General features: G+C 44.1%; 1 protein-coding gene across 1 annotated transcript; it reads right to left on the bottom strand.

The window, feature by feature from the left end:
* Window positions 1–1,253: 1,253 nt before the first annotated feature.
* Window positions 1,254–3,401, bottom strand: LOC113018440 (protein asteroid homolog 1-like). Its single transcript, XM_026161507.1, has 4 exons — window positions 2,199–3,401; window positions 1,890–2,094; window positions 1,497–1,659; window positions 1,254–1,416 (listed from the first exon to the last, which is right to left on the bottom strand). Exons 1-4 carry the CDS (start codon window positions 3,399–3,401, stop codon window positions 1,254–1,256), a joined length of 1,734 nt encoding a protein of 577 aa, XP_026017292.1.
* Window positions 3,402–22,973: the final 19,572 nt, after the last annotated feature.

The following is a 22,973-nucleotide window of genomic DNA, read 5'->3' as shown; positions in this document are numbered from 1 at the left end:
TTCATCTATATGTAAAGAAGCACTTAAACTAAAACAGACATAGCTACAATAATCCTACCATAAAACAATAAAACAAGGTACGACCTCTTCCCATGCTCCCAGGATGTAGGTGTGCATTCCAGTGTGGAATACACACCAAGCCTTTGCAGCCTGTTAAAGATCACACAACCTACCACTACACAATTGATTATACACCTCTAAGCATGTGTGGTTAAATATTTCGTAATACAAATGACAATAATAAAATCTAAACCCATCAGTACCCAATGTACATTATCGTACTAACCTAAATCACTAAACGCCCTAAAGTTATACTAGAAGTTCTAACATAAAATGCTACTCCAATACATGAAGTCAGTGAGGACTAGAAATAATAGCACTTCGATTACAAGTTTTGAAAAATCCTTGCAACACACAATCCTTGCGTCCGTTTGAATACAGAGAAAGGCGTTAATATTTTTAAAGAGCTTTCAATATTATTCCAGATTTGTGGGCCTCTGCATGGTCACACTGTAGACACAAAATAATAACAAGACGGTGAAATCGAGGTGTTTCCTGCATGTGGACGTCTTATGGTCTGAGCTCTTATTGGCTGTTGTGCATGTGAGTTATCCTGTGCAGACAATGTGGGGTTAATGAACACCGGCTACTAATGTCTGCCTCATTTACCTGATAAATTCTTCTCTCCTCTCTCAGCTGCTCATTAAACACCTGACTAGAATCCATGTTCCTGCTTTCTTCAGGTTCCTGCTGCTCGTTAGCTAAATTTGATTCGGTTCAGTTCAACTACTGAGTAAAACAACGTAAAACCACACCGACAGCTCTTTATTTCACTTTATTTCTACTTCCTGTATTTCATTTAGAAGTAGGATTGTGTTTTAGTTGTGCATTAGTTTTAGTTTCTAAAAAGTTATCATCTTTACCCAAAGACAAAAGGAGGGAGGAGGAGAGGAAGCCATCGATCTTTAAACTGCGTCACTCATTTCTTTGTGTTCTTAACTTCTACTGTAAAAATAATATATTCAGTAAACCACATTTAGCTGTCTTGGCTCTTTGGTGTTATGGAGTCACAGCCTCTGTGAGGACAGGGTTTTGGGGGTAGGTGACAGGACGAGGGACTGTTCAGAGTTGCATGTAAGCCCTTAACTCTATTTTCTGGTTTTAATTCTGGATAAATTCATCCAGATGTCTAGAAAGGAGAGCTGCACCATCCAAAGTGGGATGGATGCCATCTTCCTCAATAACACCAGTTGTTAACATCCTTCCTCACTTGAGGAGCCCTCCTCAGTAGTTGTTGGATTAAGAATGGTCTTTAAATTTTTATATATTTCCTTCTTTTGTCCTTTCAGTGTTTTCTGTAGTTGTTTAATCGTGTCTTCATCTGCCAGCCGATGAAGGAGAGGTCCACAGTAAAGTCTGACAAAGCAGAAAACCACAGTTAAAGTTAATGAAGTGTGTTAAACATCTGTGGAGCACATCATTGGTCTGCTGTTTACCGTGCACACTGAGGTTCTGGTAGAGGGGAACACAGCAGCGGGTTCAGGTGGAGGCTCTGACTCATGCAGCACTGCCATTGGCTGAAAGCATGAGCCACACGTGGCTGCCAGTTACGCACACCTTCATCCTTTAAAGCTTTCATCTTCCTCTCAAACTCGTCCTCTACAGACAAAGTAAGACAAAGTTTTGGTGCCAAAGAACCAGAGACCAGCAGCAGTTTCTCTTCTTGTTCAGACTGATGTGGAAGCATCAGTGCTGCTGCTGTCACACAAAATCTGTTTAGAGGAACTCTGAATACAGGAACTCTGACTACAGTCCATCTGCTGACTGCTTCTTACACCAATAAATGCATGTCATTGTAGATATCCATCATGTTACCCAGTGAGACTAACCTGGACCATCGGGCTCACACACTAACCACAGCAGGAGAGCATGGAGGCAGTTTACAGTTTCAGGCTTTGGGTGGTGTTGTAGCTTCTTGAACCAGAAAACAGTCACACAGACTGGCAGCTTCAGCTGGTCGGGGATGTTTTCTAAGTCTGAAGTCTGAACCTGCAGAGCTTCCTCAAACACCCTGCGACGCAAACACTCAGGAGCCTGCACAGATAAGATGCCACACAGATAAGATGCTCACATGTACCACAGAAACACGTCTGGCTGTCAGAGTAATTAAACACATATTTAATGATTAACCTCAGTACCTCATTCAGATGCTGTAGTTTCAGTTGTTTCTGTTCATCACTGCTGGGAAGTATTGATGGGACACGGTAGTATTTGATCTCTTCTCCATCCCTGCCATATTCAGTAACCTCACCTCCTGTTAACAGTCCATAGAAGTACTGTCTGATGCGGTAAGCAGCTGTGTAACTACTACTCTGTGAAAAGTCCTCCACAAGTGGGGTCAGCAGGATTGTCTTCCAATCCACAACACTTGTGACAAAAGTGGTGAGTTCTCCACGCTCAACTTTTTCACACACCCATGGTGGCAACTTAGAACTTGTTTTTTCTGGTTTAACATATTTTTGAATGGCGAGTTTGAATGTTTGGTTCTCTTTTGTACCAACATGATTTAAAGCTTTACTCAGAGCACGTTCTCTCTTCTGTGAGTCGTCCAAGCCATCCAGGTTCACTTTACTTAAAAAGCCGAGCATACCATCCAGTCTTTTAATGCTGTACTCACCAGGTGAAGATGATTCCTTTGCAAAAGCGCCATAGTCTTCTAATCTTGAATAATCATTTCCTGCTATTGAAGCAAAGACTGGCATGAGAGCAGGGTCCAATTTAAAATGCTCACAAAACGTTGAACGTGTGTAGATCTTAGCAGGAATTTTTCCATCTTCTTCTTTTTTCCACTCAAAGTTGTCGAGATAAAGGAAACCTTTGTGCACATCAAAGATGTAAAAATCTTTGTCAATGGACAGCACAGCACATTGTTGCTGATTTGCAGCAGAAACAACCTCAGGGTCTGCCTCTCCTAAACACACTTTAAACTCTATGCCTTTTTCCCTTAAGATTTCTATGAAGACATCTTTGACCAGAGGTGGTAAGACATTATATGTCTCTGGTAAAGTGCCGTCAGGCTCTGTCTCTGCTACTGTCTTTGCTTTTTTCAGTTTATATTTTAGACGAGACACATTGTGTTCATGCTTCTCGGGCCCTGGGCCTCCATCCAGGATGACGTACGGATTGACTTCACAGTCCTGCAGGGTCTTAAAGAACTTGCAGACCTCATGTTTGAATCCAGGATAATCGCCTCCACAGCGCTGGTCCAGCTTTGGATCGGATGTATAATACAAAGAATAGTACAGAGCATTACCATCAATGATGAGACCTGTTTTTTCTACCTTAACGTCTTTGCAGAGACACAAATCATCTATCATTTTCTTTAATGTTGAAACCTCCATGATTCCTTAAAGTGTGGATGAAGATGAGCGGTGGTTCTTGTGCTAATGCCCTTCTGTCTGCAGATATTTGTACACCTACTGGAGTCCACACCCACACCGACGCAGCGAGTCAAACCTGTTTGGACTAATTTAACATACCTAACTTGCTCTTTTGGTTTCATTTCTTTATTCTTCATGTTGTGATTTTCTGTTTCATTTCACTTTGTGGAGCAAAATCAAATGTGTTTCATCAGCTGTCCAGCTGTTAATAATGCAAAGGTACTTTGTGTCCATCACAAAGGCTCAACTCTGCCATGAACTGGAAACTGCTGCAACTCGAGCATCACCATCCACAGTGAAGCCAGTGTTATATAACCATGGACTGTGAGCATGCTGACTAAGAAAGAAGCAACTGTTCCAAAATCGACATCTTGAAGCCCGAGTGAAAGTCGCAGCTCCTCGTCATGGACGAGTGAAATGTCTTTTGGAGAAAGATTAAATAAGGTAAGATAAGATAACTCTTTATTGTCATTGCACAGTCATACATAGTACAGTAGTACAATGAAATTGGAAAACTTTCCTACGTCGGTGCTACATATAACACAACACGACACGATATGACACATCACAACGTAACAAACAACACAACACAGTATATTAACTTAGTATAAAAAAGAAGAATAAGTGTATGTGTATTGCACACTGTTATTATTGCACATTAATTATTATTGCACCTTGTTATAAATATAAATATTATTGTTATCGTTTTAAACATTGTTACCTCCCCCCTAAAAAGTCCAGGGAGGTATCCAGTCAGGTCAGCTGTTTGCATTGATCAGGGCTATTGCCCTGTTGTAAAAGCTGTCCTTGAGTCTATTTGTTCGGGACCTCAGCAGCCTGAACCTCCTGCCAGACGGCAGCAGCTTAAACACCCGGTGTCCTGGGTGTGTGCAGTCCCGTAGGATGCTGCGTGTCCTCTTGAGACAGCGAGTGCTGTACAGGTCCTTCAGGGAGGGAAGAGGATGTCCAATGATTTTTTGGGCCATGTTGATGACCCTCTGGAGTGCCTTTCTGTGTGCTGTGGTGCAGCTGGAGAACCACACACCGATGCAATATGTCAGCACACTTTCAATGGAGCAGCGGTAGAAGACGGTCAGCAGCTCCTTCTTCAGGTCCATTTTTCTGAGGATTCTCAGAAAGTGGAGACGCTGTTGGGCCTTCTTTAAGACCACAGAGGTGTTAGAGCTCCATTGGAGGTCTGTGTCTATGTGCACACCCAGAAACTTGAAACTGGAGACCCTTTCCACGCACTCCCCGTTGATGCTGACAGGCTGCAGCTCGGACTTCCTCCTTCTGAAGTCAACTACCAGTTCTTTTGTCTTGGTGGTATTGAGGTCCAGGTTGTTGTCTGCACACCAATCTGACAGCCTCTGAACTTCAGCTCTGTATGCAGTCTCATCTCCCCCTGAGATGAGCCCCACCACGGTGGTATCATCTGCAAACTTGATGACTGTGTTGTCTGGGTGGGAACTAACACAGTCATGTGTGTACAGAGTGTACAGTAGGGGACTCAGTACACAGCCTTGTGGAGAGCCGGTGTTGAGGCTGAGGGCTGAGGAAAGATGAGGCCCCACTCTAACTCTCTGCACACGGTCTGAGAGTGTCATGGAGTCATGAATGTTATGTCTCGGTTCAACCCACTTTCGGCCTGGCCCATTAGGGGGCGCTAGTATAAATAGTAGCCATTTGACCATTCCTGGATCGCTTACCTGTGATCTCCTTTTTGGTCACCTGACTTCCCTTGGTGTTGCAGAGATCATCTGCGGGTTACCCTTCTGAAGCCTCCATCGCGGCTGTTTACTCATTGTAGTGTGTACATTACCTTACTTGGTGGTAAACAGATGTTGTTTTTAGGTCGTAGCTGTAGAAGCCTCCTATGACCCACTCTGCTCATGATTCATGACGCTGTTTACTCAGAAGTGTGGGCCTTAGTTTTGCACAACGCTACGCTAACTGAAGTGCTGCTGCTTTGCTTTTACCGTCTGTTCCTGTTGCGAGGTTTCTTTTCCTGCTGCTGCCAGCCTCCTAAAGTGGACGTCGGCGTGGACAGCGGCCATATGCATGCCGGCTACGGGAGTCGGCTGGCGTGCACATTGATTGACTGGACGATTAACTTATAGTCGGGCAGACGGCAAGTTGGAGCAATACGGCGATTCCGTCTGCTCCAGATTCTAAAGTTTTATTTAGATTGTATGTTGTTTTTCTGTTGTTTGGATTTGCAGTTTGGATTTTTGTTACGCCACTGGTGGGAGGCCCTTTTTCTATCTGCAGATCACCAGTGTGGTCCTGCAGTTGGGTTATCCCCCAGCGCTGCATATTAGTTTTGTTGTAATATATTAAAAAAAAATTGTTTCTTTTATTCAGATGTGGAGGGCTGACGTGGAGGAGACTGGGGGCGCCTTGGTGTGGGATCCTTTGAGTGTTACACACCTGTCTTCTTTTATTAGTGTGAGTGTGTGAGAGTGTGCTGCACTTGTGTATTGGTGTGTTTTCTTTTCTTTTTTTTGAGTTTGTGCGTGGCATCCCTGCCCCTCCACTGGTAAGCCTCAGCTCTGAATACCTTTTTTTAAGCATATTTGTACATTGATATTTATGATTGTGCTTTTATATGTTGTTTTAAATAATTATTAATAAGTTGTCAAACTGTTTTATCATTGAACCTCGTCTCTGTACTGAGTATAGCGAACCTAACTGCCTTCTTGGTGATTAGTGTTACTTCCAGTATTCTCTGGGTGAAATTCCCAGGGTGGCGTTGTCTTTTAAACTGTGAACAGTATTTACTTTATTCCCACCTCGTGCTGCCACACAAGGACGGCTCTTCAGATCTGCTGATGCTTAGCACTGTGCACATCTGTCTTCCGGAAGATAATGATTGAATAAAATGATTATAAATACTTTGACCACACTGAGTCGCGTCTTCTCTGTCCAGTAGAAGAATAAAAGAACTGGGATCAATAAAACCTAGTCGCTAATGCCAGGTTCACAACGTGAGTGCCACTGTCACTTGTGATTTTCCCCGGGATACCCCACCCGAGAATGATTTTTGATAGGAGGCCTTTTGCCACAGCACTGCTGTCTGCTCTTTTTGTGGGGAATGCTTCTACCCACTTAGAAAACATTACTACTACCAGACAATACATCTTTCCCTCGGCTGTTGTTTCATCTGCTCATTTTGTCATGGCCAGAAGGTCCTCACCGGTCGATCTGCCAGTTTGGGTTGTGTTTGTGTGCACTTTGTGTGCGGTTTTCTCCTCTCCGCCCAGTGTGTGTGTTCTTTGTTGTGATGTGGGAACATGTACTTCCGGGAACTGTGGCACGGAACGGCAGCTGACCCGGGAGGAGTGTCCCGCGCTGGAGTCGCCAGATGTGTGCTTAATCACTTCGCCAGCTGCTACTAATCATTTGCCATCCCGAAGCAGACCTATTGGTTGGATGACAGCCAGCGCTGGAACGTTGAGCTAAGCCAGGTAGCGCAGCTGCGATTTAGTGTTTCACGATTGTGAACAAGAGAGTCTCCAGGATCCAGGGAACGGAAGAGGAGCTTGCAAGAGAGGGAGTTGGTCTACTGGACTATTATAGAATAGAATAGAATAGAATTCAACTTTATTGTCATTGCACAGGTACAGGGCAACGAAATGCAGTTTGCATCCATCCAGAAGTGCTTTAGTGATATAGATATATTACAATATATATTAGCAATAGTATAGATATGTAAGTATATTACAGAAATGGGTCTATTATGGTATGTTATAATGTACACGGTATGAAGTATGTTGTGAATATTCTATAACTATAAGTATGTACAGGCTGTAGTGAGTACAAGCTATGTACAGGCTATGAACAGGATATAAATATGAAAAACTATACAGAATATGAAATAAATAACTTTACAGAATCTGAGATATACAGCTATACAGAAATGGGAACTATGCAAGTTGTAAACAGTTGTAGGATTAAAGATTATCGAATGTACAGAATGATTATTTACACAGAGCTATACAGTAGTGCAGTTAAGATAAGTGAGGGTGTAGATAGTTTCTACAGAGGCTATATAAAGTGCTGGTGGTTGTGAGTGGTGGTTCAGTCCATGTTATTATTGTGTTTGAGGGTACAGTTGTCCATTGTGGGTGTGTGTATGTTCAGTCCATGAGTTAACGTGGGTCAGATGTCAGGAGGCAGAGTTCAGGAGTCTGACAGCTGTGGGGAAGAAGCTGTTCCGGTACCTGGTGGTCTTAGTCCGGAGGCTCCTGTGGCGCCTCCCAGAGGGCAGGAGGGTGAAGAGTCCATGTGATGGGTGACTGGGGTCTTTGATGATTTTCCCAGCCCTTTTCAGACACCGCTTCCTGTAGATGTCTTTTATGGCAGGAAGTGGTGCTCCGGCGATGCGCTGGGCAGTTTTCACGACCCTCTGCAACGCCTTCCGGTCCGAGGCAGAGCAGTTCCCGTACCAGACTGTTATACAGTTGATCAGGATGCTCTCGATGGTGCAGCGATAGAAGTTCACCAGGATGTCTGAGGACAGGTGGTTCTTCCTCAGAGTCCTCAAGAAGAAGAGGCGCTGGTGAGCCTTCTTGACCAGCTTGGAGCAGTTGGTCGTCCAGGTGAGATCCTTGGAGATGTGGACTCCCAGGAACTTGAAGCTGCTCACACGCTCCACAGCCGTCCCCTTAATGTGGATGTTAATGAATGAATGTTAGAACCATCGGCAGGTCTGCAGTCGTGGGTGAAGAGGGAGTAAAGGGCTCATCACACAGCCTTGTGGTACACCGGTGTTCATATTGCACTGTCACCTTGTCAGGGAGAAGTCACCTTGTCACTTCACTGCTCTTTTGGATTACGGAGTCGAACTGTTGCCGTTTTTTCACTGTAAATAAATTCACCATCACTTCGCAAGGAGTCTCGCACCTGAGTCCTCTCATTCCACTCTCCATGACACATTTCCAGGACCCCCAGGAAGGCCGCCGGACCAGATGGAGTGATGAGATGAGATGATGAGATGAGATAGTCTTTATTTGTCAGTTGCAGGTCTTTTGCCCACAACCGAGATGACAGACCTTGCCGACCGTACATACAATACAAACATCACATTGGGGAGACAGGTCAGGCCAGGTAGCGAGGAAAAAAAACACTGAAATGTGCAACACAAAAGGATAATACAGGAATGCACAGGTATCAACACACCATAACACAATAAACACAGACAAACATGGGAAAGAGTTCCAGTGTGTACATCTGATCTGGGACCGCTACAATCTTTCGACTGCGCCTCCAGCTGACCCAATGTCCACATCATGGGGGAGGTAAGCGTTGGAGGTGGCGTTGGATCCGGTCAAGTGAGCCCTCACATGCGAAGTCACGTTCAAGCTAGCCAGCCACACCTACATTCTTGTTGCACTTAGTTTACGTATATTACGGTACCGGTGCCGACTGGCTTAGAAAACAGAGTGTCTTCTGGATACTGTCATGTATGTATGTAGCTAATATTTCAAAACTCAAAGTGGATTGAGAAGAAAAATAGTGAAAAACACCAGTATCCAGAAGACACAGAAGACACAGAAGCCAGTCCTGCAGAGGTAATTGGGTTTAGCGCCCTCCGTCTCCACTGTGTGAGGTCTCCCTCCTGCAGCTCCGTTGGCATTTTCAGGTTGTTGTGGTGGGTCCAGCTGCTGCTGCGGTTGGTCAGGGTCACGTCGACGAGGGGAGAGCAGGAGTCCAGGTCAGCTTCGGCTTCCAGGGCCTGCAGAGCAGCCTGTAATGGGACATAAGTAGAAGAACAGACAGGGGTGGACGAACAGGAAAATGATGTGCTATTTGGTGTATTATACCTCGCCTCTGTCAGTGCGCCCCAGGGCAGCTGTGGCTACAATGTAGGCCTTTCATCACCATGAATGGCTGAATGTAGTGTAAAGCACTTTGGGGTCCATAGGGACTGAGTAAAGCGCTATACAAATGCAGGCCATTTACCATATTATACGGAGAGGGGAGAAGCGCCGGCCCAAGCTCTGTGTCAGATCTCCCTCCCCTTTCTTCTCCTTCTCTCATCTCTCACTTTTAGGTGTTTCTTTAGGCACTTCTTCTAAAGCTGCTTTTTCATTTCCCGCTACACCTTCTATCCACACTATCAGACACCTTTTTATTTAATAAATATAGTCATCTCATCTTTTCTGTAATCTAATCAGTTAACAGGACAACAGAGATGCATGTTTAAATCTTATCACAGAGGAGAGTTTCCTCCCCACAGTAACTCACTCATGTTGCTTAATCAGCAGAAAACACTCCACAGTGTTACTTCCCCTGGCTAGTCTAGGGGGCTTGAAGGGACAAACATAAAGGTAAATAGTGAAGGAGGAGCTAAGATCATAATTTTAAAAGTTTATTTCATGCTAGAAGCTCACCTCCAATTATCCGTTCAGAGCACCGCACTACTCGCTGGAGAGCTTTGCAGTTGTAGGCGGTGCTGTTGCCATACCAGGTGGTGATGCATCCAGTGAGGATGCTCTCAATGGCACAGTGATAGAAGGTCCTGAGGATGCGGGGGCTCATGCCGAATCTTTTCAGTCTCCTGAGAAAGAAGAGGCGCTGCTGCGCCTTCTTCACTGTTTTGTTTGTGTGTACTGACCACGTAAGATCCTCAGCCAGGTGTACTCCAAGGAACCGGAAGCTGCTCACTCTCTACACAGCAGCGCCGTTGATGGTGATGGGGGTGTGTACTTCTCTGCACCTCCGGAAGTCCACTATCAACTCCTTTGTCTTTGCGACGTTGAGGGTGAGATGGTTGTCTTGACACCAGTGGGTCAGGGTGCTGACCTCCTCCCTGTAAGCTGTCTCATCACCGTTGGTGATAAGACCCACCACTGTAGTGTCGTCCGCAAACTTCACAATGATGTTGGAGCTGTTAGTGGCTGTGCAGTCGTAGGTGTAGAGTGAGTACAGGAGAGGGCTCAGTACACACCCCTGTGGAGCACCAGTGTTCAGTGTGATGGGGGATGAGGTGATGCTGCCCAGTCTGACCACCTGGCGTCTGTCAGACAGGAAGCTAAGGATCCAGCTGCAGAGGGAGCTGCTCAGTCCTAGATCCTGCAGTTTCCTGTCCAGCTTCGAGGGAACGATGGTATTGAATGCTGAGCTGTAATCTACAAACAGCATCCTCACATACGTGTCTCTCTTCTCCAGGTGTGACAGGGCAGTGTGTAGTGTCAGGGCTATGGCATCATCAGTGGACCTGTTGTGGCGGTATGCGAACTGTAGAGGGTCCAGTGAGTCGGGTAGTGCAGAGCGGATGAAGTCCCTGACCAGCTTCTCGAAGCATTTGCTTACGATGGGGGTCAGGGCTACAGGTCGCCAGTCGTTCAATGAGGAGATGGTGGAGGATTTGGGTACAGGGACGATGGTGGCCATTTTGAAGCAGGCTGGGACTACAGACAGAGAGAGGGAAAGGTTGAAGATGTGCGTGAACACTCCAGCCAGCTGAGCCGCGCATGACTTGAGGACGCGGCCGGGAATCCCGTCCGGACCAGTAGCTTTGCGCGCGTTCACCTTCCTGAAGCACCTCCGCACATCCTCCTCAGACACAGTGTGCGCACTGATATGAACCAAGTTTAGGTGGAGTTTATTTTCGCTATGCTGACTTTTCCGTACTGCGTGCTAGCTAGCATGACGGGGTTTCTATACAGCTGGGTGGGTGCTATGATGTTACTGATGTTGAACTTTATTTTGTTCATACGGTTAATTAGTAGAGTTGCCAACCGTCCCGTAAAAAACGGAATCGTCTCGTATTCAGAGAAAATATTACACGTTTCTTATTGAGGTGAAAAGGAACAGTTTGTCCCGGACTTCAGTTGCTCAAATGAATAACACCAATACTGTGCTTGACATTCTTCCATCTCGTTTAGCTAAGGACTGTTTTGATGTAATCGGACCTAGTATCCTATTTCTTATGAACTTCTCCTTGCTCTCAGACTGTGTTCCTTTGTCCTTTTAGCATGCTGTAGTCCACCTGATTCTTAAAAAAAGAAATTCTGACTGTTATGACCTTTCAAACTATAGACCGATCTCTAAGCTTTCGTTCTTGTCCAAGATCCTGGAGAGACTAGTTCTCTCCCAGCTCCAGGCGTACTTGGACACGAACAATATTGCTGAGAAATTTCAATCTGCCTTTAAGCCATTGCATAGCACTGAAACAGCGTTGGTTAGAGTTCTTAATGATATTCTTGTAATCACTGATACTGGACGCTCTATGGTCCTAGTTTTACTGGACCTCTCTTCGGCCTTTGATATGGTGAACCATAACATTTTATTACTAAGACTTGAGCACACTGTGGGTATTAGAGGCACTGCCCTCGACTGGTTTAAATCATACCTCGCTGATAGATCCTTATCAGTTCACTTAGGCACCTTCTCCTCTTCCTCCGCTCCGGTCTGTTGTGGTATGCCTCAAGGATCAGTTTTAGGCCCTATTCTCTTCTCATTGTATTTGCTCCCTCTAGGCACAATCTTTGAAAAATACAATATCGCCTTCCACTGTTATGCCGATGACATACAGATCTATTTTGACCTTACTGACGACCTTGCTGTGTCCCTGCACTACTTTCAAGAATGCATGCGGGAGGTCAAAGAATGGTTCCTGAGTAATTCCCTCGTTTTAAATGATAAGAAGACTGAGACTGTGGTGTTCAACAGTAAAATCCCTCGTGCCTAACTCTGTGCTGCCCTGGGTTCCTTTGCTAGCTCTTCCTGTGACTATGTCAGTAACTTGGGTGCACTGCTGGATAGCTCGCTCAAACTCGATAAGCAAGTGTCTGCTGTAGTGAGATCTAGCTTCCACCAACTGCACCTTATCTCTAAGGCTAGGCATTATGTTCCGCATGAGGACCTGGAGAAGCTTATTCACGCTTTTGTGACCTCCAGGTTGGATTATTGTAACTCCTTGTACTATGGTCTTCCCTCTTCTCTTCTTCTTAAACTGCAAACAGTCCAAAATGCAGCAGCCCGCCTTTTGACTGGTACCAGGAAATTTTGCCATATTACCCCTGTCCTAGCTAGCCTGCATTGGCTGCCCATAAAGTACCGTATTCAATTTAAAATATTACTCCTTACTTTCAAAACTATTAATAAATTAGCGCCAAGTTATCTTAGTGAACTTCAAGCCACATACTCCTGCTAGAACACTCAGATCTGCCACTCAACTACTTCTGACCCGACCCAGATCTCGACTGAAGTCCCGGGGTGACCGTGCGTTTGCTCTGGCTGCCCCGGTACTGTGGAATACCCTTCCTCTCGACCTCCGCGCATCTGATTCCATTGCACTGTTCAAATCACGATTAAAAACACACTTATTCAATCTTGCCTTTCCCTCTAGTTAATATTTCTTTTATGATTTTATATCATGCACTTCTATGCTCATTTAAATTCTTGTTTGCTCTGTACCTGTTGCTTTCCTATGTATTAGTGACAGTTATCTGTTTGCATATTTAGTACTTGCTTTGGTCCTATTTCTATTATCCTCCTCCTATACTCTATCTTACTTGTTAAGCACCTTGGCATACCCTTGGTTTTTAAGTGTGCTTTATAAATAAAGTTTATTATTATTATTATTATTCAGCTACAATGAAAAAGACACAAAGCTGGAGTTATTCTGTGTCTTTGCTGCACAGCTGCCTCTTCTTCTCTCATTCTCTCCCCTGCCTCTACTGTTGCTACTTCAATCATGAAACTGATCAGTGATCAGCTGATCGACTCTCTTGTTTGTTTATCGCCCACTTTGCGCCAGAAAGAGGAAACCAGCAGATGTCGCGCTAAACAACAGCAGCACGTTTAAGCTTGATCAGCTGTTGTTAGAATTTATTTAATATTAATTTCTAGTATCAGCTGATGTTTGCTGGAGCCACAGCTGTAAAGCTGCTGGTCATGATGGTTTGTATATGTGGTGAGAGGGAAACATGAAGATGAAACCAGGAGATGTCCTTACTGGATCATCAGAGCTGTGATGGAGAAACAGGTTTACCTTTTAGGTGACATGGATGAGTTGAAGTTATGAACTGTTTCTGAGAGACAAATAACACCAGGATCCTTTTCTAAGCAGCTGACAGCTGGTAACTGTGCAGGGGCGGGTCTAGCAAAGTGTTGCCAGAGGGGCCAGGTAGGGCATTAACAGGGAGAGGGGGGCACAAAGAAATACTTTCTTATTCTCATTTAAAATGTCTAGCTTTTATTAAATAATTATCTGAATTTTACAACAAACGATTGATAGATTGATGCATATATACCAGCAGAACAGTGAACATCACTGTCACAACAGTGTTTGTTTTCATTCAAAGGCTTTATGATTTTTCCTATAATGGTGGGCCGGTCTCTAGTCAAAATGCCCGGGCCAATTTTCTGTCCCAGTCCAGCCCTGTATGCAGCTCATCTGCAGTCTGGTGTTACCCACATCTTCCTATTCAGAAGGCAGAATTTCTGAGTTCTGAGTACAATCAAAAGCACCACGACTGCAGTTTTTGTGTTGGATGTAAAAGGCGCACATGATGCTGTGACGTAGGCTAGAATCATGGCAGCAGTCAATGACGGTCCAGGCGTGGGATTTCTCTCGTGGAAATATGCACATTATCTTTTCCTTTCTATTGGTAGGTGGCACAGTGCACTGTGGCAAGTAAGCAAGCTAGAAGACTGCAAAGTTATGGAAGCAACACATTAACAAGAGAAGTCTGAGTAAAACCAAAGTTACTTTCCCTAGTAACTAGTTACTTTGAAAGTAACGAGTAACTTGAAGTAAGTGAGTTACTTTTGATAGAAGTAACTAGTAATGTAACTAAGTTACTAATTTAAAGTAACTTACCCAACACTGGTATCTATTATTGTACGATCTTCTGTACAATATAAAGCACCTTTAGGCGACTGTTGTTGTGAGTTGGCGCTATATAAATAAAATTGAATTGAGTAAAATTCCTTTTTTGACCTGAAACTTTGTTGTAGCTGTAGAGTGAACACACTGATCCCAGATCAGCTCTCACACTGCCACACTGTTTGCTTTATTTGGAATATGAGTAATGCCAACATTCACAGTTTCTCTGTTTCCAGTCTTTAGATCCCGTCACACTTTTTACCTTCACCTGTGCAGTAAAGAGTGATAGCAGAGCTGAAACCAACTATCCAATCAGTGAGCAGCATCAACACCTGAGCTTCATTCAAATGTGGTGACAGGCTGGGGTTGTTTGTTCAGCTGCAGGGGAAGTTTGCTGTCGCAGCTGCGATCATTTAAATGTGACTTTTCATTAGTGTGGACGTAGCCTTAAACAGAGTTATGAGTATACCTGCTCTAAAAGGACTTTTTTTTTTTTTACAAAATAATGACAGTAAATAATTCACAGTAAAATGAAGCTCAGTGCTAGTCTGCTGAGTCCCTCCCACCTGTCCACCTTCAGGTGGAGTCCCGCGTCCTTCCAAGAAGCAGCTCACTTGCGTGTCCATGTTTAGTGTCCAGTTGTAGAGTGGAGCTTGTTGTTGGTGTTACTGTGATGAGCATTTTCAATAGATCTGTACCAAACTTTGGAGCCATCAGACATTGATCAGTGATCTTTCTTTAACTGGAAACAATCAGATAAACTCAGTTTGTTCTTAAGAATTCAGCATTCATATATCTGCATGTTGAGTCTTGAGTCATAATGTGCAGCTGAATGAAGCTCACTTAACGATGTTATTTGAGTTACTCATGTAAAGTTTAACATCACCACACAACACACAGTCAAAAGCACAAAAGAACATTAATCAGTCACTTGTTCACCATTAATAGCAACAACATCACTTTATAATAAGTTGATAATATTTTATTATAATGTCCTTCTACATCAGACACTCAGTGAAGCGGGTTTGTTGGAGATGCTCAGGTGTAAAGATCAGAACCACTTTAACAAGGATTACATCAGGTGTGATCAGCTCAAAGTCTGTATGAGACCTTGTGGTCTCCTGTTTAGCAGAGGTGAGGACCTGCAGAGCAAGAAGCAGTCTGATCCAGACTCTTCATGCTGTCCTTTAACAACAACTTCCATTCATGAGAACGGAAGAAGGAACAGAGCAGACCCAGCAGCACAGGTGGGAGGGGCTCATCAGTTCATTTGACTGGACACTGCAACATTTCTCTGCTTTCTTCCTCTTTCATTTACATTAAATTTGTATTTTATTTCCCTGTGTGTGTCTCTGTGTTCAGATGTGACTCACTTCTTTTTGATTGTCCTGTTGAATGTTCATCTTGGTCAGAGGGCCCGGTGGCGCCAGTGTCCGGCAGCCTCGCCTCTGTCAGTGCGCCCCAGGGCAGCTGTGGCTACAATGTAGCTGCCATCACCAGTGTGTGAATGTGTGTGTGAATGGGTGGATGACTGGATATGTAAAGCGCTTTGGGGTCCTTAGGGACTAGAAAAGCACTACACAAATACAGGCCATTTACCATTTACCATCTCTACTGATTTGACTTTTAGACCTCAGAGATTATTTTGCTGCTCACACAGGTACCGGCTAGATATAGTCAGGCTCACCTCAACACATGGCTTGGGCTTTGGAATCAGCCTCCTGGAGAGAGGCCTGACTGTGTCTCAGTCTGGAGTTGCCCCCGAACCAAATGGTGGACACCAGAGCTGAGGGGAGCCACCAAGCTGAAGAAGGAGTCCTATTGGGCTTAGTTAGCCTGTGGAACTTGGGAAGCAGCTGATATGTACCGATAGGACTTTGGAGTTGACGTCACGCCGCAGTGCATTGTGGGATTGCGGCGCCATGTCAGGAGGCAACAAATCAAAACAAACACACAGTGTTGGAGTGTTGGAAGCGGGACTGCCAGAACCATGCTTAAAATCAGCGCAAAAGACAAAGGGCTGTATCGCGACCGATTGCGCCCAGACGCCAAGAGACGGTACTTGGAAAAAATAGCGTGCATGGGTAATGTGGACCCGTATGAAAAAAGGCAGTGGAGTGGAACCCAGAAAGCCTACCGCCGATGTCCTATCCCAATATCTTCGCGCACCTTGCCTGTGGAGTCAGCGCATAGGGGAAATCATTTTCGTGAATATAAATCCCTGGAGGTGCATATCTAATTCACAAACGGTTGGGTACAAGATTTGGCTGTTTGTAAGCCTCCACGTGAGTATGTTGACCATATGACCAAGATACAGCCAGAGGTTGCACATAACATGGACTTCTCCTCAGCAGCTGCCCCCAAAAATTGCTCTAGATGAACGATTGATGCCAGCTGTGCGTTGCCATGTAAATAGTTTGCATACTTGCTAAGTACATGTGAACAGATCTTGAATTTAAAAAAACAACATACTTTTCTTTTCTTTTCTGTTTCATTGAAACCACTTTACAGAAAGTACAATTATTTACAATGAACTGTGCATGCAACACAGCAGTTTTATGAATATTCAACAAGAGCAAGTTTCATTTGGCTCTGGTTTGACAACCACACATGGGGCACATATTCACCAAAACACAGCACACCTTAACAGTCTTATCAAGCAGTGTTGTGTCTTCACCCTCACATGATATGAGTAATCAGATTGGAATTGTAGTGTGTAGCTTCTTGAACTTGTTACGCAAACTACTATTACACGCTCAACATGAATTCTCAGGTGGGCAATTGCTCTCGTTTTGGGATGGCAGAGAACTCGATATGCGCTCGGCTGACCGCTGCAATCCAAGCGTGACGTCTTCGTTTAGTAATATCGGATACATGAGATCCCTCACGTTGCCTGCAGGAGGGGAAACGATGAAAAGAGAGCCAATTTTCCAGCTTCTTGCCTTCCTTATCGTGTGATCTGCCATTGCAACCGACAACACAGCACGTACGAACCATAGCTGTTGCTTCCGTGTGCTTTGTTTGGCCTACTTTCATGGCGGGAGGGGGCGTGGCTCCCCTCCTGTGACATCACGCTCCAAAGCCCTATAGAGATTGACAGACCACATGACTTTCATGCATTGCATGCCGGGCACTGGTGGCAAAACAATCAAAGCAATGCATCAAACGCAAGCATTTGCAGCACCGCAAAATGTTCATTCTCCGGTTCCAATACCTTCTTGCTTTTTCTTTGCCCCCCAAAAAGTTATGTACAAAACCAAGAAGAACAATGCCGGGCCGTACGAAGACAGACTTGATGAAAAGTCAAAGAAAAGATACGAGGACAAAATCAAAGGAATGAAAGGGTCAGACCCTTACGAGCACACAGAGTGGACAAAAGACGTTAGCGTGCTGCCAACTTTCACCACGCTCATATTTATAATCATACGCTTCTTGGAGTGAGTGCATACACTCATGAAGTTTAGTAACTTCAGGTCACTGCAACAAGCCCAGGTACAGTTTACCGACGGATGGGTGCAGGACCTTGAAATGCACCGTGTAGAACGAAAGACCATCGTACGAACAAAGGTAAGTTTACCAGTCTCACAAATCGTCTTCATAGATACACATTCGTTAACTGTTTATTAATAGGACCTTTGAGCTCAATGGTAATTAATTAGTAGTGGAAATAATTTCTGGTAGCATTACAGAAATGTAGCAGTGACAATAATATTGTATGTTGTAATCGTACTGGGCAATTAGTGATACAAAACAACTGTTTTATCCTGTGAATAAAAGTATGTTTTTGTCAGTGTACCATAATAACAAAAGCGAAACACAATATAGGGCTTTGGAGCGTGATGTCACGGGGGTGGGCGTGGAAAGGCTTTTGGCCCGATCCGCCATTTTGGGGGTCTAAGTAAGGAGCGAAAGCATAGCCATGGTTCGTACTTGCTGTGTTGTCGGCTGCAATGTTCGATCTTACGACCGGCACGGGAATAAGTTTGGATTGTCTTTTTATGCTTTCCCAACCTGGAAGCAACGTGAAGGAGCTCATGTATCGGATATTACCAAACGAAGGCGTCTAGCCTGGATAGCAGCCGTGAGACGAGCTGATATCAAGTTCTGTTACGTCTCCAGATATCAGCTGGTGTGCTCAAGACATTTTCATTCCTGTAAGTTCTAAATATGTTCACATCACACTTTATAGCTGAATAATATCATCGTTGGTGGTCTCGGAAGTTATAGAAATTACGATCAAACATCGAATGGAGTGACTTGATTGGTTGATGTAAAGACAATAAATGAAATGAGACAGGAAGGACACAAGTTAATAATTTGCCCGATTATCAATGTGTTAATTTGCTGGAGTGTTATAAAAACAACTGCTTGTATATTATTGGGCGGAGATCGATGCTGATGTTGCAGTGTTCATCTCCCCACGATGCGTGTTTCATTAAAATCATCATTTGACTTAACTCTTCTGGACCATGGTTGTTTTTGCTTTCATCCTCAATATTTGAACCCGCAACATATATACATATACATATATCTCCACAGCAAGAGACCAAGTTCCCTTCATTAATAAACGTTAGAGCTATACTCTACTGCCCTCTGCTGGCTTCTTAATCAAGGATTTTATTTTTAAACACTATATAGACTGTAATATAATTCTAACTTTCACGTCATCATCACCTGGATGAAGGAGAACAGCAAAAAGAACAAATAAGTCCAATGAAAGGAAATTGATCAATATCAATTTACAGGATATGGAATAGTGAAAACATCAGTCATTTGGCAGTTTATTGAAACTACAGATATATAGTTGCGTCTACAAAATGCCAGAAAATAGTTAAAATTGTAAATGTAGGTGCAAATAATGTGATTTATAGAGCAGCTATGATTTTGGGGTTTTTTGTTTTTCCTTTGTTAACTTGTGTGATTGTTTTTACTCACACAGAGATGGTACATATTTGTTTAAACATGCTTAAATGACATAAATATGTTCCTTTAATCCCTCTGTACACTTCTTAAAAATCCTTTTAAATAGCTGAAAGTAATTTCACAACCCAATGGGCTACACTGTGCAAGTTAAATAAAGGCAAGAAAGACTAAAACTGCTGGCAAGAAGAGAAAAACCAGAAAGGAGAGCTACGTCATCTACGTGTACAAGGTGCTGAAGCAGGTGCACCCTGATACCAGCATCTTGTCCAAGGCCATGAGCATCATGAACTTGTGACATTGTCGAGCAAATCGCTCCTGAGACCTCCCACCTGTCTCACTCCACCATTTCATCCAAATAAACAAACACAAAAATGTTCAAAAAAAACCCCTCAGCACGTTGTTCACTACCGCCTGAAAAACAGCAGGGGCAGTAGTGAGTCCAAAAGACACGGCATGATTCAAAATGTCCATGGTGTGTGTTCAATTCAATTTTATTTATACAGCGCCAAATTACAGCAACAGTCGCCTCGAGGTGCTTTACATTGCTATGCTAGCTAGACCCAACAAGAATACATACAGAGAAAAGCCCAACAATCATATGACCCCCTATGAGCAGCACTTTGGCGACAGTGGGAAGGAAAAACTCCCTTTTAACAGGAAGAAACCTCCGGCAGAACCAGGCTCAGGGAGGGGCGGGGCCATCTGCTGTGATTGGTTGGGGTGAGAGAAGGAAGACAGGATAAAGACATGCTGTGGAAGAGAGACAGAGGTTAATAACAGATATGATTCAATGCAGAGAGGTCTGTTAATACATAGTGAGTGAGAAAGGTGACTGGAAAGGAAAAACTCAATGCATCATGGGAATCCCCCGGCAGTTTTAAGCCTAATCTTAAAAGTAGAGATAGTGTCTGTCTCCTGAATCCAAACTGGAAGCTGGTTCCACAGAAGAGGGGCCTGAAAACTGAAGGCTCTGCCTCCCATTCTACTTTTAAATACTCTAGGAACAACAAGTAGGCCTGCAGAGCGAGAGCGAAGTGCTCCGATAGGGTGATATGGTACTACAAGGTCATTAAGATAAGATGGGGCCTGATTATTTAAGACCTTGTATGTGAGGAGCAGGATTTTGAATTCTGGATTTAACAGGAAGCCAAAACAGGAGAAATCTGCTCTCTCTTTCTAGTCCCTGTCAGGACTCTTGCTGCAGCATTTTGGATCAGCTGAAGGCTTTTCAGTGAGTTTTTAGGACTTCCTGATAATAATGAATTACAGTCGTCCAGCCTGGAAGTAATAAATGCATGAACTAGTTTTTCAGCGTCACTCTGAGACAGGATATTTCTAACTTTAGAGATGTTGCACAAATGGAAGAAAGCAGTCTTACATATTTGTTTAATATGTGCGTTGAAGGACATGTCCTGGTCAAAAATGACTCCAAGGTTCCTCACAGCGTTACTGGAGGCCAAGGTAATGCCATCCAGAGTAAGAATCTGGTTAGATACCATATTTCTAAGGTTTTCAGTGTTGTACAGTGTTGGGAAAGAAATGACACCCACCTCTCCCACAGGGGAATTGTAGAAAAGGGGAGGGGCCAAAAGGGGTACCCCAAAATTTACAGGGTTGCACCAAAGAAGAAGAATGAGGAGGGGCTCCAACTGATAATAACCATAAGTGCAGACTTGGAGGTCCTGAAAGTCAGGTATCAAAGGAACAGTTTGGGTTCCATTAATAAACTACATACTAATGCTCACTATTGTGTAGTTATTATAAAGTGCGACTAAATCCTCCCTCTGGATGGGAAGAGTCCATGTGTCAGTATTCAGACACCTGGCTTGGGTTTCTGCAGCTAATTTGTCACCAGTGAGGACTCAAACCCACAGCATGCAGGGCATTTCTACATCTGTCGGTGTGTCCTCAGTTTCCCAGCATGCCTTCTGTGCTCATGGAAGTGAATGAGGGGGAAAGATCAGTACTCGGATTTCATACCTGGTGATCTCAGAGGACAACAGCAGCGTTACAGCGGCGCACATCGATGAGAGCTGATGCTCTCAACACTTCAGACCTCCGCCCGTCTCTGAGAAAACCAACAATGGCTGTCAGCAGCAACTACACCTGCTCCACCAGTGCTGGGAGAGAAGAGCTGAGACTGACAGCTCTTTGTACAGGTCAGTACTGCAGAGGTCATTTAAAAACATCTTTGAGCTAAAATCCATGGAAGTCACAGAGGAAAGAAGAGACACTGCAGAGAGGATCCAGAATATTTGATGTTTTCTGATGACAGTTAAAGTTTCCAGCTATCAAAAAGTGTCACAGCGCAGCCTTCATGTCCTTTCAGTTCTCCATCATTAATGATGACTGTCCGTTATAAATCATGTTGGCTAGTTTTCTAACTCAGTCCATGTCTCCAAAGCAAACTTGTGTCCCACACTTTCTGTGCTGAGTCTTCAGGGATTCTTTTCACTTGGTGCTGAACTAACTTTAATGAATTGGGGCTCCAAAGAAACCCAGCCCTCCCTAAACAAGGCTAACAAGCAATGCAACAACTCTGTGGGCACTCTGTAGTGTAGCTATTAATCACAATCAGCTTCACTGACCACAGATATGCACACATGACAGCTTCATGACAGAAACACACAGCCCTCATTTACTCAATACCATTAAATAAATGGGCTTTGGGTGCTTTCTCTAGTGTACTCTCGTACGATACTCTTACATTAACTCCTCTTTTGTTTCTGGGATCAATGAAGCTTATTCCTTAACAGTAGCAGTACACACGAAAATGAACACAAGTGTCTACAGTGCAGCAAATCATGTCATACACATTGTAAAGTAGAGCATGCAACCCTTCTTTAATTTACCAAACAATGAAAAACAATAAAATAATAAAATGTCAGGTTTCAGTATTCAGGCAAACCAAAAACACACACAGCAATTTACCCACTGTACACAGAATCCCCACACACACAGTGTAAACCACCAGTGATAACACAATTACAGTCCCAAACTAAACCTAAAGCCGGCAGAGATAAACCCTACGTTGCAGGCCTGTGTTGATCCATGTTGTTTAATAAAGTTTCTATGGAGAAAAAAGGGGGCTGTCCACAGCCGCTCACTTCCTGACTACCCGTCCGTCTAAGGACACTACCTTGTGACGTAGGTAGGTAGTGTCCTCATGAGCATCCTTCCCCTGAATTCGGACACAGCAAGAGTTTTCTATCAGATTGATCCACCCTGAGGTCAGGGGTCAGCTCTGTCTCACACCCAGTACAAACCACCAGCATCACTCAGTCTGCAAGTGTCACGTTAGTCGACTTTTTTTAATTCATAAGGACTGAAATACACACACAAACAGTTTTACTGCAATGACAGCTCCATGAGGTAACTCCCATCCCAGCAACACAGCCACTGTGTTTAAGGTGGACTGGATGAAGAGTCGTCAGTAAGAACAGACAGATGGAGGTGAACGAATGCTCGGACATGTGAGATAAAGGCTCTGTACTTGTGCTGGTAGATGTCTGGGTCTGGGCTGGTTCTGATGTCCAGGTCGTCCCATAGACAGCAGCACCGCGTACCTCATCACTCCAATCCTGTTTGTAATCTGCAAGAAACCAGGAAGGCTCACTGCTCTGTGCAAGCAAATGTGTTTTTGAAAGGATTTCCTCAAACTACCAGTCTTTGCATCTCGTACGAGCACATCACACATTATCAGGAAATGATGCTTTTGTCTTCTCTGAAAGCTGTGATGCTGCTTGGAGGCATAAGTACCAAAGTAACGT

Source organism: Astatotilapia calliptera, unplaced genomic scaffold (assembly GCF_900246225.1).
Source record: "Astatotilapia calliptera unplaced genomic scaffold, fAstCal1.2 U_scaffold_84, whole genome shotgun sequence".
Classification (NCBI taxonomy): domain Eukaryota; kingdom Metazoa; phylum Chordata; class Actinopteri; order Cichliformes; family Cichlidae; genus Astatotilapia; species Astatotilapia calliptera.
The sequence above is the reverse complement of the archived record's forward strand: the minus strand, read 5'-3'. Positions and strand labels throughout refer to the sequence as shown.